The sequence below is a fragment of the Carlito syrichta genome, unplaced genomic scaffold, assembly GCF_000164805.1.
Source record: "Carlito syrichta isolate Samal-C Ts95f unplaced genomic scaffold, Tarsius_syrichta-2.0.1 Scaffold316187, whole genome shotgun sequence".
Taxonomy (NCBI): Eukaryota; Metazoa; Chordata; class Mammalia; order Primates; family Tarsiidae; genus Carlito; species Carlito syrichta.
In genome coordinates, this window is record NW_007260283.1 from 677,936 (window position 1) to 694,180 (window position 16,245).

Below are 16,245 nucleotides of genomic sequence, written 5' to 3' on the forward strand. Positions count from 1 at the left end.
ATTTGTTTGTTTTTTGTTTTGAGTCAGGGTCTCTGTCGCCCAGGTTGAAGTTCAGTGGCATGATCATGGCTCACTGTAGCCTCAATCTTCTTATTTTAGTTGATCCTTCGACCTCAGCCTCCCATGTAACTGAAGCTACAAGCGCATGCCACCATGCCCAACTAATTTTTTTATTTTTTACTGAGATGAGGTCTTGCTATGTTGCCCAGACTGGTCTTGAACTCCTGGGCTGAAGTGATCCTCTTGCCTTGACCTCCCAAAGTGCTGGTTATTACAGGCATGAGCCACCACTCTTAGACATTTTCTTTTTTTTAATGAGTTTTGTATCTTTTGGATTGAAAGCATATGTCTGTTTAAACTTTATCTGTGGGAACTTTGCTGTTGCCTAGGTTGAGGGTGTGCCCATTCTGAGAAACTTTTTGTTTGCTTTTGCTAGTACCCAGGGCTATCACAGATAGAGGGCAATTCTTTTTTTCTTTTTCTTTTCTTTTTTTTTTTTGAGTTGGAGTCTCACTCTGTCACCCAGACTGGAGTGCAGTGGCCACTCCCGGCCACTGCAGCCTTGACCTGCTGGGCTCCGGCGATCCTTCCACCTCAGCCTTCCAAGTAGCCGGAATTACAGGCACGCGCTACCATGCCCAGCTGATTTTTTTTATTTATTGTAGCGATGAGGTCTTGCCAAGTTGCCCAGGCAGGTCTCAAAGAGGGCAATTCTTTATGATAAATGTTCTGATTGGGAAATCTTTGTATTTTCAGTTAAAATTTAAAAAAGCAAATCCAGTTAATGTCAGGTCTGTGGTTATAAATTCTTAGGAAAGCAAATTTCTTTATCTTCTTGACTACCCAGAGCCCACATGAATACAGAGGAACTTGTATGTTATCTCTTTTTTATGATAGGTAAATTGTTTTAGTTCACTTTTACACCAAGATTGTAGCCTTTTGAATAGTCCTGAAGTAGAACTAGAGCAGGGGAGAGGTGTGAGAGACCAAAAGTAGGTAGAAAGTGGAGAACTTACCCTTGAAAGAAGAATACTGTACTGGGTGAGATTTGTATCTATAAAGTTTACAGTCTGGGGCTTCCCCAGTCGCAGTGTGGGGCAGCTAAAACTCAAACAAAAGTCACAGTATTAAAGAAGTATTAAGTTCCAAGCCCCTGTGTCACTAGGATAAAGAGTCCTCCAAAGGCAGCTACGGTGTCCACTCTTATAACCACTGCTTTGCCTTTATTACCTTCTTTGTTTCTGGCCTCTAGGGAATTCCTTTATTTTCCTTCCTACTCAGGAATACATATTTTTAAAAGTTTATTATGTTTAACCTGGCATTCTAGGGTTTATAGCAAATCGTTTCTCAAGTTATTTGGTTTTACTGTATTCTCAAAATGGAAGTGTGTTAAAGTTTTCTTAAATTAGGTTAAACCTATTATGAGCAGCATAGGGCAAGCATGTCTTGTATTGAGTTGCATCTTTGAGCTGTATAGCAATTGTTTTTAATATTTTTCTGAGGCGGTCAGGATTTACCATCATAGTAAAGAGGTTTTTGGTCACTTAAAAGCATGTTATAATACAAATTTGACATTAGCTTTTAAGTAAGCCAAAAAGTTGTCAGAGTCAGGTACTGTTAAACCCAAAATTCAAAATCCAAGAGACCACCAAAGAGCCAGCTCTGATGCAAACACACAAGGGTCTTTATTCAGGCTCAAGTCTGGGCTCACGTTTGAAGCCGCAGCAGCTTCAGGGACGAGAACACCGATCCAGTATGGCAAGCAGTTTTTATGCACAATTACAGAGGGAGGGGAAAGAACATTAAACTTGTTTTTACATGATTGGGTAATTTCTCCTAATGGGTACAGGGGCACTTGGGATTGGTCTGGTCTGCTCAGCTACCTGTGATTGACGGGGAGCTGCTAAATGGGCAGGGTGGAATGTCAGATAAGCTAGGTTTAGCAAGCAGGCAGGAGGTTAAACAACGCAGAACCTACGGGGAGGGGGGTGTGTGGCTGGTGCCACCAGTCTACTGTTATCTAAGCAAAGGAATGTCCGGGAGGGGCTTATTGCTTAACATTCACACACTGCTAGCAGCAGTTGCGGAAGCAATCGGTTATTTTATGAGACAAACAAAAATTAAACTTAACAAAGTTCTAAGTACAAACACTGCAAACAAATACAGTGAACGTGGGGTAGGGATTCATATAGTAATAGTTCTCTTAGAATTTTTTTGAATCTCTTCGGTCTCTCAGTACAGTGGCTCATGCCTATAATCACAGCATTTTGGGAGGCCAAGGTGAGAGAATTGGCTGAGCTTATGGGTCTGAGACCAGCCTGGGCAACTTGGCGAGACCTCATCTCTACAATAAAATTTTTTTTTTTAAATTAGCCGGGCTTGGTGGCGTTTGCCTGGAGTTCCAGCTACCTGGAAGGCTGAGGCAGAAGAATCACCTGAACCCAGCAGGTTGAGGCTGCGATGGCCGTGAGTATGCCACTGTATTCCAGCCTGGGTGACAGAGTGAGACTCTAACTCAAAAAAAAAAAAGTTGTCAGAGACTGATATATCACAGTATACTTTTGTGAGTTGGGTTCTGACTCTATTGCCCAGACTGAAGTGTAGTGGCATGATCATGGCTCACCACAGCCTCAACATTGTAGGCTCATGCAATCCTTCCACTTCAGCCTCTGAACAGCTGGGACTACAGGTACACGCCACGCTGCCTGTCTAATTTTTTACTTTTTATAGATACAAGGACTTGCTATGTTGCCTCGGCTGGTCTTGAACTCCTGGACTTAGGTGATCCTCCCAACTCAGCCTTCCAAGGTGCTGGAATTACAGGCATGAACCACCATGCTCAGCCTCTGAAATTTTTTTTCCTTATTCCAGATCACAGTTGATCCTGTAATTAGCACTATTACATAGTTACGCCATCATTACTTTCAGTAGGATTACAGAGGATCTGAAGTAGGAAATCAGACAAGAAGTTGGAAGAGTCTTTTAGAGCAATCTATTTTAAAAATCAGTTTCTTGTAGACAGCATATAGTTCAGTCATTCTTTTTAAGTCCAGTCTGGTAATCTCAGTGTTTTAGACTGAGAAAAAAATGCAAAAATAGTGCAGAGAGTTTCCATATATCCATAGTCAGCATCTTTCATAACAGTAGTATAATTATCAGAACTAGGAAACTAACATTGGTATAATTCCATTATTCATATTTCTCTAGTTTTCCCACTAATATCCTTTCTGTTGTTCCAAGATATCATTTTGGATCCTGCATTGCCTTTAGTTATCACTAATTCCAACAAAAGGCCTATCTTGGGGTCGGATCTGTTTCTCTTAACCCTTAGTCAACTTTTTCTGCGTTTTTGTTGTTGTTTTTTGCATGTCTGGTAATTTTTTCAGTTGTGTAGTCATCATTATGGTTGATATGTTATAGAGATTCTGGATTATGTTGTCTTCTTTTGAAGGGTTGATTTTTATTTTAGCAGGCAGCTAACTTGTCTGGATGCATACTCTAAATTATCTCTCCTTGGAGAGATCATTTCTTTCAGCTTTCCAGGTTTTGGTTTGGATTCTTGTAGTTTTTTCCCTGCCTAGGCTAGAGTCCAAGATCAGCCAAAGATCTAGGTGGAGTTAATACATAAATTTTGTGCAATCTCCCTTGTTTCTTTCCTTCCCTTTCAGAAATTTCCCCCTCACTTTCTAGCCAGTATGACAACCTGAACACTCTCCTGGCTTTTCAAGCCATTAGGACTGTGTCTTTTGCTTGGGTTTTAGCTGCCCCACATTGTGGTAACTGGGGAATCACCAGGCTATAAACTTTATAAATGCAAATCTTACCCATTGCAATTTTCTTGTTCAGGGTTTAGTTCTCCACTTTCTACCTACTTTTGGTCTCTCTCTTGTGCTTTTAAATAGTTTTTTTTTTCTTTTTCTCTTTTTTTGGGGATGGGGGGCAGCAGGAGTCCAAATCAGGGATATTCACAGGCTTTAAATATAATCAGAGAAGCATTCCCAAAGATACAGGCTACTCCATCTTTACCAGAAAGGGAACTCTTTTCCACCTCTTTAAAACTGCTTTTTTCTGATTATCAGAATAATAACATGAATTACAGGAAAATAGAAAAAAATTAGAAATGTATAAAAAGCAAGGGAGAAAATTATAGAGGTGACTGTTAACATTTCAGCATATATCCTTTCATTCTTTTTCTTAACTTAATAGAAATCACGTTGTACATACAATTTATAGCCTTATTCAACAGCCCATATATGTTCCTATATTATAAAATCACTTTGGAAACATTTTTAATGTGTGTATAATTTCCTATCACTTTAACTACATCATAATTTTAATAACCACTCTATCTTGGGTATTTCTCTGTTAACTTGTGGTTATGTCTCCTGGCCAAAAAAATCTAACTTCCTAATTTTTTTTTTTTTTTTTTAGTTGGAGTCTCACTCAGTCGCCCAGACTGGAGTGCAGTGGCCGCTCCCGGCCACCGCAGCCGCGACCTGCTGGGCTCCGGCGATCCTTCCGCCTCAGCCTTCCTAGTAGCTGGAATTACAGGCGCACGCTACCACGCCCGGCTGATTTTTAGATTTATTGTAGAGATGAGGTCTCGCTGCCCAGGCGGGTCTCGAACCTGCCGGCTCAGGCAATCCACTCACCTCAGCCTCCCAAAGGCGTGGGATTACAGGCTGAGCCACCGAGCCCAGCAATTTTTTTTTTTAATTGGGAAGAATGTTGTCTAAATGCTGTGTTTAGATCACTGGAAGTTTCACTGAATGATAATATTCAGAAATAACTGTTTTAGAAATAATAGAGTTATCTTTGTTTGAAAGGACTTGGTTTTGAAGATATTTAGAGACACAATTGTATATTGTATGTGATTTATTTCACAATATTATTGGGGTGTTGGAGGATGTTGGAATGAGGATGGAAGTGAAAACGTTTGACCATAGCTTGGTAATTATTGAGACTAGTTGATGTTTATCGATGGCTAGTTGATGTTTCATCATTGCCTTCTGGTGCCTCTGTATGCATTTGAGGTTTTCTATAATAAAAATTAAGAAACTATCCAAAAAAGTTAAGAAACCATCTTTAAAGCTTAAAATATTTTTGGCTGCTAATATAAGGTCTTCATAACACCTCTGTATAAATATAAAACCCTGAATAAAGCAGCCATAGTTTAAAATATCCTAAGAATAAGTGTTTTTGGGATTTACTTTTTATTGAAATATTTGATACATTTCAAGGAATGTGTTAGATATTTGCTTGAATCAAATGAAATTGCTCATGTTCAACCATTTTTACCAAAATGGCAATTATTTTTACCAAAGTGGCACATTCATATGCTTAATATAATCTGTGTTAAGAAGTATAATAAACGACTGTGAATTTACCACCTAACAATGCTACACAAACTTGTTGAAGTGTTTTCAAGCTCTTTGTTGTACCTTTACTCAATAGATAATCATTATCTAGAAATATGTGTTTTCCTTTTTCTTTCTTTTTTGTCTTTTTTTAGTTGGTTTATTTATTTATTTATATTTTTGAATTAGAGTCTGACTCTGTCGCCCAGGCTGGAGGGCAGTGGCACGCTCCCGGTCACTGCAGCTTCAACCTTCTGGGCTCAGGTGATCCTTCTACCTCAGCCTTCCAAGTAGCTGGAACTACAGGTACATGCCACCATGCCCGGCTAATTTTTTGATTTATTGTAGAGATGGGGGTCTTGCCAAATTGCCTAGACTGGTCTTGAACCCATGGGCTCAGGCAATCTTCTCACCTTGGCCTCCCAAAGTGCTGGGATTATAGATGTGAGCCACTGCGCCGGTTCAGGTGGTTTATTTATTTTTTTAACTCTTCCGTAATTATTTTATGGCCTTTACCAGAAATATTTATCTCCTTATACAGGAATATTCATTTGCATAAATGTTACATAATCATGTCTATTTTGCATCTTTATAAGATATATGATCATACTATATACCTTCTTTTGTGGCTTTTTTCATCCAATGTGTTTCTCTGAGGCATCTATGGTGATGTTTATTGCTCTAGTCGATTGATTTTCACTGCGCTCTAGGATTTTGTCGTGTGAATGTATCAGAATGAATTTATTATTTTGAAGGTGAGCATAAAGTATGTTTCCTAATTTTTTTGCTATTATGAAGAATATTGCAGTGACTGTTCTGAGTCTTTTGCTGTACATGTGCAATAGATTCTCTAGGTAGTGAACTTTTTGACTGTAACCAACAGTAAGCTTAAATAGTTTACATTGCACCTCAATATAGTCACACCTGAAACTAAAGTTTTCAGAAATAATATTCACTTGTATTAGATAAAATATAATTTGATCTTTTCTGCTGAAGAAAAGCAGTTGAAAAAAATTACTACTTAGATTCACTTAGTTGGTATTATAAAAGGGTGAAAAACACTGTTAGTCGTTTGAAAAATATGTGCCTAAATGTGAAATTGGATTCATAGAGTATAAGTGTGTTAAACTATTACAAGACCGTGTCTTCCTATTTTCTTAAAATGGTCCAACGCTTGCTTTCTCCTCAGCAGAGTACAGAATTACTGCATATCCTTATCAACACTTGCTGTCATCAAAACTTTGCAATGTAATTGGCAGACAATGACTATAGCTTTCATTTTCATTCAATGAATATTTCTTAAACTCCTACTATGTCCTGGGCACTATTTTAGATGCTTGGAATATATCAGTGAACAAGAAAAACTAAAAGATGACTACCTTCATGAACCTTTCATTCTAACTCTGCTTAGTTGCTGTTTTCTTTCATTTCTTTTCTTTAAATTGACAAATGAAAAATTGCTTATATTCATGGTGTATGATGTGATGTTTTGATATACATATATAGTAGAATGACTAATTCAAGCTAATTAATTTTTATACTTCACATACTCATATTTTTGTGATTAGAATGTTTGATATCTACTCTTAGCAATTTGCAGATATGTATACATTATTATTTATAGGCACCATGCTGTACAATACATCTCTAGACTCTTCTTAGTGTTAATCTCTTTGTTTTCATTTTTAGAAGTTCTGCTATTTCCAAATCTTCCTGACCATTTTTATTATTCTCTTATTTCTAACTTTCTTTAAACCACCTATTGTTGAAGAAGACACAAATACAGAAAACTCCCAAACAAATGTATGATTTATTGTCAGGCAGATATCCTTGTAGTTACTACCCAGGTCAAAAAATAAAACTACCCTTGAAGCCTTCTCCTTGTATCTCATCCCAGTTGTACCTTTCTTCCTTTAAAAGTAACCAACACTGTCCTGGCTTCTATAATACTCAATTCTTGTATTTTTTTAGAGTTTTACCTTATGGATTCCTAAGACTGGTTTTATTTTGGCAGTTTTTAAGATTTGATGTTGAAGACTTTTTGCTCTGCAATTTCCCCTTTATCCCTTTCTTTGCTTTACCATCTCTCTGTTGAGGAACCCAGGCAACTTGACCTATGTGGTCTCCCACATTCTAGATTGCATTCACCATGTTGTAATATGTTCTATATTTTCTCCAGATTAGCTGCTATTTCCAGAAACTCAATCAGGTTCAGTCCCTTTGGCAGGAGTATAGGTTGTATCACATTTTTTTAAAAATAAGGAGTCACATATCTGGTTGTCTCTTTGGTAAAGATAACAGTTTGTGTAGCTCCGTTAATTAATTGAGGTTGTTAAAAGATGAATTCTTGTTTCATTATTTCTTTTTCACTTATTAGTTGGAATGCTTTTATAAAGATATTTTTTCATGCTGGGTATTTGCTTGCCCAGAAGTCCATTTATCTTAGGAAAGGGATGATCAGGAAGTTCAATTCTTTCTCTTTATTTAGCAGTTCTGAAAGATAATGGATTGGTTTCTGTTATCTTCTGATAGCAACTGAATTGTTTTGTATGTTTCAATATGATTATGAACTCATAGATTTAATCATTATGGAGTGAGTTTCAATCCATTGCAGTTATTATCCTTATTGAAACATATTGTCATATTGTCTGATCTTTGACCAGTAACAGTCTCTTGAGTTTGCCTCTCAGACTCTTCTTTTGTAATGACCCTAAAAGTCTTTAATAGTTTCCTTGCCATATGTTTTCTGGAATCAACATTTTATAAAAGAAGCCCTGGCTTCTTTTTTTTTTTGAGTTGGAGTCTCACTCTGTTACCCAGACTGGAGTGTGGTGGCCGGCCTCAACCTGCTGGACTCCGGCAATCCTTCCGCCTCAGCCTTCCAAGTAGTTGCAACTACAGGCGCGCGCTACCACGCCTGGCTGATTTTTGATTTATTGTAGAGATGAGGTCTTGCCAAGTTGCCCAGGCGGGTCTCAAACCCACGGGCTCAGGCAATCCACTTACCTCAGCCTCCCAAACCCTGGCTTCTTATAGTAAGAAATGGATCAGAATGCTAGGAATATGCGATGCTATTTGGGTGACTATAATTTCTAGACCTTTTCAGCAACTGCAGCTTGGAAGTATATATATATATATATATATATACATACACACACACACACACACACACACACACACACACACACACACATCTGTATATCATTTACACACAACTACTTAAAGATAAAAACCTCATGAATTCATATTAATACTTCAGGTTCTGGAATTCATATGCACCAGAGTTTTTACTTCAACTCTTCTATATTATATCTGCATATCCTTCCTTCCACACCCAGAATCATGTGTTCAAGGAACACAGGGCATGATACAATAACCTGTAATTTACTCATTTGCTTTATCCTACATAATAAACAACAGTCTCAGAATAACAAGGCTATTACTACCACCACTGATACGATTCTGGGAAATAAGCATCAGGTATATGTTTTGCAAGTGTTCTCTCCATTCTCCCCCTTCCTGTTTTTCATAATTATACTGTGTATTGTCTGAACTTGTAGGAATTGCATAATATACTCTTTCCTTTTTAACCCTCATTTAGTCTGAGTATTATGAATAAGTATGCATGTAGCACTCACTACCATCCTTGTGTTCCCTAGTCATTTTGGTTGTCTGAAACCTACTCTGAAATAGATAATATAGGAAGGATTCATTGGAACAATAATTCTAGAATTCCTACCTATTGAAAAGTTTGCCTGGAGTCTTTATAGGTGAAATGCAGTTTTACTGGATAAAAAAAATTTGATTATATTTTCTTTTCCTTGATTGTCTTTGATATTTTGCAAGATCCTGTCTCTTTAAAAAAAAAAAAAACAACTGTAGTGTTTGTCATAAAATTTGTCTGACATTAAATTTAACTAAATTACTGATCATGCTGTTTAGATTTGAATTCATAGTTGGTATTTGCTAAGTCTGTTCATAAAATATCTATAGTATAACTTTTGATATTTTTAAAGACTTAAACCTCATTAGAAACAGGGATAATTATTGCCATTAGTAGCCCAAATATATAATAACAAGTATTGAGATGACTTTCTAAAATATATACTCTTTATATTTACATATACATTTGTAAAACATATATAAAATATACATATTGACATTGCTTACAGATGAAAATTGCAAGTAAAATCTGAAATATTTATCATTTAAAATGAGAATAAATATGACACAGTGGCATTATCATTTGCACTAAGGCTTCTTGCCACATCCTGTTTTTATATTTTTACAAGTTTGAACCAAATTATAGTGCTTTGACCTTATTAGTACATGATTTAAAGCGTGTTACGTATATATTATGCATATGATAAGCAAACCATTTTGTCTAGAGTAGAGCATTTTAGTCATGTTACAGATGTAGTCTGCCTTCTGATAAATGAGTTTTGATGTTTTTTAAATAAATTAGGATGGTTTCATTTGAAAGCATTACAAAATTTTTGAAATACAGTCAGTTTTATTTGTTTGTTTGTTTTTGAGTCAAGGTCTCACACTGTAACCCAGGCTGGAGTGCAGTGGCACAGTCTCAGCTCACCACAGCCTCAACCTCTTGGGCTCAGGTGATCCTTCCACCTTAGCCTCCCAAGTATCTACAGATGGACACCACCACACCCGGCTAATTTTTTGATTTTTTTTTTTTTGTAGAGACAAAGTCTTATTATGTTGCCCAAGCTGTTCTTAAACTCCTGAGCTCAAGCAGTACTCTCACCTCAGCCTCCCAAACTGCTGGAATCATAGGCGTGAGCCACCACGCCTGGCTAGTCTTAATTTTAGAATGCTAAATAGAATTTTATATATATGTGCATAATTTTGTGATTTTTTAAAAAAATTTATACCATGAAAACCATACTTGGGAAGCTTCACACTTAGGAGTCTGCTTAATGTAAATAAATGGCAATGTAGGATTACGCAGCCACAGAAAAATATGCTACAAGTAGCATCTTCTACAGTGCTTGATTTTAGAGCTTATCTATTCTACCAAAATGTTTTAACATACAGCCAAAAGCATAAACTTTTACAAAGTAAAAATTATAGTGATGTTTATTTTAAATTTGTATTTGCAGGTAAGCTTTTGGGTTGTTAGAGAGATTCTTCATGCTCAAACATTAAAAATTAGAGCAGAAGTCTTGAGCCACTATATTAAAACTGCTAAGGTAAGAAAAACTTCTGTTTTCATTTTTTTAGATCAGCCATTCATAAATGTTTGCAGATGAATATTTGCCTATGATAATTTGTTTATTATTTATTGATGCTGGAAAAATAAGGCCTGTTGATTATAGAAGTCAGTTTTTTAAATTGGATGTCTGTTTTCTGTCTTTTCCTTAATTCTTCCTATTTTCCTGGTGTTTTGTTTTGTTTTGTTTGTTTGTTTGTTGAGTTGGAGTCTCACTCTGTCACCCAGACTAGATTGTATTGGCACACTCACGGCTACCTTAGTGGTGACTTGCTGGGCTCTGGCCATCCTTCCGCCTCAGCCTACCAAGTGTCCGGAACCTAGAGGCACGCTCTACCGTGTCTGGCTAATTTTTTTTAATTTATTGTAGAGACGAGATCTTGGCCAAGTTGCTCAGGCTGGTGTCGAACCCGTGGGCTCAGGCAATCCACTTGCCTCGACTTCCCAAAGTGTTGGGATTACAGCCTGAGCCACTGAGCCTGGCCTTCCTCCTCTTTTATATCCTTCTCTTCTCTGAGTAGCTGAGTTATGTGATCTATTTCACTGGCTTAGTAGACAAAGGTCAGATTATAGCAGGGTGTGAAATTTATAAAGTATTGGACTATTCTGCAGGTCATGGAGAATGCTGTATAGGATTGAGTAGCAGAATACTACTTCGCTTTCTGGAAAAAATCACTCTGCCAGCCATGTAGTAAATAAGACTTTATTTTTTAAACTATAGTATATATGATGTTAGCACATATGTTAACTGAGCAGTTATTGTATGATGTAGATAATAAATGGAGTATGGATTTCAAAGATGGTCAGAATTTAGAGAGAGAATAGACATTCCACAAGAGAATACCAAGATTTTATTAAAACCTGTAACTCCAAATTTATGTTATAGGGGTGGAAAGGGGGTGAGCCCTTCCCTCTTCATCATAAAGGATGAAGGCCAGTGCCCCTATAACTAAAGATAGGTTAACAAGAAAAAAGTATAACAGATTTATTTTGTGCACTTGTGTGCACAGGAGTCATGCAAAATACCAACTCAAAGGAGGGCCAGATGGTTGTTGCTAAAATATCCTCTTCAGTGGGGAGAGGGGAAATCTGAAGGGATGTGGGGCATGTAGGAACAAGTGATTTTCAGGGAAAATTAATGAGCCCAAAGAACAATGGCTTGGGACCAAGTTTCAGGGCTCTAGAGGAGGTGGCACCACAGGTTATGGGAGAGTGAAGGGAGGAAAACATGTCAAGCAAAGGTTGTTCTATTATGCTGATGAAAATACCTCAGATGAGAGCAGATGGTGGCCTGTGGTTGCATTAGTCTCCCTGGATCTAGACAAGGGAGAGAGGCTTTAGAGAAAGCCTGGTTATTCATTTCCTCAGTGTAATTTTCTCTACAGATGTAAATCTCCACAAAAGGCAGCTTTGCAGGGCTATTCCTGCCTGCAGACCCTCTAAAAAGCCATCTAGAAATATGTCAAAGAAGTATTTTTTGAGGTGAAATATTTTTGGTTTCTTTGAATGTTAAGTTCACTAAGGAGTATGGTAATTTTAGCCATATTCATTTTCCATTACTCTTGTAGTAAATACATAGTTTATCTCACGTGTGAATGAAAGTAGAATAAAATGAGGATATCATGTTTACAATTATTGCAAGTCATATCTCTTTCATACTTTTCTTGAGCACATGGGAGCAACTGTATTCTTACAAATTCTGTGGCAGTAGGTGGTAGAGCTAGCCTTATACAAACTTGATATTTTGTAGAAGTACCATAAAGTTTTTTTAAAAATTCTTTGTGATATGTTAGGTAAATATTGATCTTTAATAGAATAGAATTATGACTCTTATTTTTAGATTCGTAATTTCCATTATTGTTTCTTGATATTTTTGTTAGTTTTTAAAATTTATTTCTATGTTTCACTCAGAATCACTAAATTTTACCCATCAAACCTGGCACTATCCTCTCATCAAGCACTCATTTAATTCCAGTTCAGACTCTTAGACTTTGAGTTATTTTTGGTAGCACTTACCTTCATGCGAAGCACTAAATTCATAATTGTTTTATTTCTCATTACTGTGTCTTACATCCCTCTATTCTGACTCTCTGCCTTCTGTGTTTACTTTGTTAGAAAACTGGCAGGTTTTTCTGTTCCTTTGGTAGATATGTCAGTATTCTCCAGAGAAACAGAAGCATAACTTTTTGTATAAACGTGTACAAAGAGATTTAAGTATAAAATATGTAAATAGAGCTGAGGAATTGGCTCATGTGATTGTAGGGGCTAGCAAGTCTGAAATCTGCAGGGTAGGCCAGCAGGCTGGAAATACAGGCAGGAGTTTAGGTGGTAGTCTTGAGGCAGGATTTCCTCTTTTCCAAGAAACCTCAGTTTTCACTATTAGGCCTTTCTGCTAATTGAACAAGGCACACTCATGTCATCAAGTGCGATCTTTTAAAGTCAACTGAGGAGATGTTAGTCACATCTACAAAATATCTTCATGGCAACATAGTTTAGTAGTTTAGTGGTTGATTAAATAACTGGTGCTATAGTTTAGCCAAGTTGACACACAACACTTAGTATCACGTAGATACGGAAGATTATTTACAAAAATATTTAAGGTAAATAATCTTCCGTATTAAAAGAATGATAAAGTGGGTACCCATGTACTTAGCCCACTTTGAACTCCCATATGCCTCTTCATATGCAATTTCCTTCCCTTCTACTGCAAAGGGAACCACTCCCCTGAATTTTAGGTTTGCATTTCTTTTATAATTTTACTTTCTCTATATATACATTTATTCTCTCTCTCTACACACACACACACACACACACACACACACACACACACACAAACACACACACACACACACACGTATAGTTCCTGAATAATATATTGTTTTGTATTTTGCTTAAATTTATTTCATATTTACTTTTATACTTTTTTTTTTACTCAGCAGCGTTACTTAATGGTTTTGAGAGTATCTCTTTTGTAGATTATCCTGTTGTTTGCATATACCACAAATTATTCAGTGTGTATACCACATGCTATTGCATCACAAATTATCTGGTGTATATACCACAAGTCATCTAGTGTATGTACTGCAAATTACCCGGTATATGTAGCGCACGTTATTTGGTGTATGAATCACAAGTTATTCTGTATATGTACCACAAGTTATTCAGTGTACTGTAGTTTGGATTGTTTCCAGGATTTTTCTATTATAATCACTGCTGTTATAAGCATTCTTTTATAAATCTCTTTGTGCTTATGTAAGTGTTGAAACCCTAGAAATTTCATACTAACGGTGAAATTGCTAAGCCATGGTGTATACTTATCTCTTCAACTTTGTTTTCCAAGCTGATTGTACTAACATAGACTCTCAATAGCAATGTATGAAAGTACCTGTTGCTCTACATCAGAGGTCCTCAAACTTAAAACAGGGGGCCAGTTCACTGTCCCTCAGACCGTTGGAGGGGCGGACTATAGTTTAAAAAAAAACTATGAACAAATTCCTATGCACACTGCACATATCTTATTTTGAAGTGAAAAAACAAAACGGGAACAAATACAATATTTAAAATGAAGAACAAGTAAAATTAAATCAATAAACTTACCAGTATTTCAATGGGAACTATGGGCCTGCTTTTGGCTAATGAGATGGTCAGTGTCCGGTTCCATATTTGTCACTGCTAGTTGTAACAAGTGATGCAAGTGTGCATCAGTTAGTCTAGATCTGGTTGGAGATTTCAGATGTTTCACTCTGGAAAAAGTCTGTTCACAGACATAAGTGCTGCCAAAGATGGTTGCCATTTTGAGTGCATGGTTCCTGAGATTACTGAGAGGAGGAGTCCAGAGACAGAGAAGGAGGGGAGTCGGAGAGTGCGATGCACATTCCACACATGCGCACTGTGGTCCGGTCGAGTTAGCTGCTAGGCAGGACAGGCAGTGGTGTCAAAAACACCCAGTGGGCCAGATAAATGTCCTCAGTGGGCCGCATGTGGCCCACGGGCCGTAGTTTGAGGACACCTGCTCTACATCCTTGTCAACACTTAATAATTATAACAGTTTTTTCTTGTTGTCAATTCTGTTGGGTGTGAAATGTGTATCTCTTTTTTTAATTACCTTTTGTTGAATCTGATCAGAGTGAACATCTTTCTATATTGTCCACTTAGGTTTTCTCTCCTGAAAGTTCTGTTCAGAATCTTTCAGCAGTATTCTACTGTGGTATTGGTCACTCACTGATTTTTATAGTAGCTTGATATAACTCTAGATACTAGTTCTTCTATGCTTTGCATACATTTTACTATTTATAGCTTATTATTTTTTCATCCTATCTTTTTTACAGATATTCTTAATATTAGTAGTCAAATTTATTAATCTTTTATTTCTGATGTAGTCTGTTTGGTTGCTATAACAAAAATACCATAAACTGGGTGGTGTATAGGCAACAAAGATTTATTTCTTACAGTTTTGGAATATTGTGAAGATCAAGTCCAATATTAAGATGCCAGCAAATGCAGTGTCTGGTGAGGGCCCATTCCTCATAGATTACACCTTCTTGCTGTATCTTCATACGGTGCAAGGGCAAGGCAGCTCTCTGAAGTCTCTTTTGTAAGGACAGCTAATCTGGATCATGAGGGTGGAGTCAAAGGCCCCACTACTTAGTCACCTCCCAAAGGTGCTTTTATCACATTGGGGATTAGGTCTCAAAATAAGAATTTGAGAGAGAGACAAACATTCAGACTATAGTAATTAGTTAATCTTTATTAACTCATTTAAGAATATGTCATTTAAGAATTCTTATCCTAACCTATGAGAATATCAAAGATAATCCCTTATATTATTTACAAGTTTTAAACTTTGATTTTGGTACATGAGTACTTAATCTACCTGGAACAAATTTTTATATATAATATGGACTAATATATATAAAAATCCATATGTATCATGTCTTCAAAAATGAAATAATTATTCTGGCATCATTTTTTAAAGGCTTCTTTATCTTATTTTGTCTGGAAGCATGTTTATGTCTCCTTTGTTCTTGAAAAATGCTAATCTAGAGTGACTGCTTTTTTCTTAGCCACTGATAATATTTCATAGTACTCAAGCTTTTATTGGTACTATTAAGAACTTCGCTGTTTGTTTAATTTTGCTTTTAAAATCTTTGTCTTCTGTATTCTACACTTTGAGTATGATAGTAACTAAATTTGAACTTCTTTATATTTACACTGCTTGGAATTCTTTGAGATTCCTGCCCCTGGGAATTAGTGTATTTCAGTAATTCAGGAAACTTTTCTGCCATTATCTCTCAGATATTTTTTCTACCCCGTTGTTTGTTATCATCTCCTTCTGCAACTCTGATTAGATAAATATTGGCCTTTCTTATTCTGTCTTTCATGTCTCTTACCTTCAGTTTCATTTTTTTCTCTCCAACTCTTTAGCATCTATGTTACATTTTGGATAATTTCTTCAGATTTAGTCTTCATTTTTTTTTTTTTTTTTTAGAGTTGGAGTCTCACTCTGTCTCCCAAAATGGAGTGCAGTAGCCGCTCCTGGCCACCACAGCCTCGACCTGCTGGGCTCCGGCGATCCTTCCTCCTCAGCCTTCCAAGTAGCCGGAATTACAGGCATGCGCTACCACGTCCGGCTGATTTTTTGATTTATTGTATAGATGC

General features: G+C 36.8%; 1 protein-coding gene across 2 annotated transcripts in view; it reads left to right on the forward strand.

The window, feature by feature from the left end:
- RALGPS2 (Ral GEF with PH domain and SH3 binding motif 2) overlaps nt 1-16,245 on the forward strand; it is a 161,042-nt gene that overhangs the window by 57,480 nt on the left and 87,317 nt on the right. For both annotated transcript variants that reach the window (XM_008073808.2, XM_008073809.2), the window contains one exon: nt 10,478-10,567. In XM_008073808.2, coding sequence (XP_008071999.1) covers nt 10,478-10,567 — 90 coding nt within the window. The remainder of the gene's footprint in view (nt 1-10,477; nt 10,568-16,245) is intronic.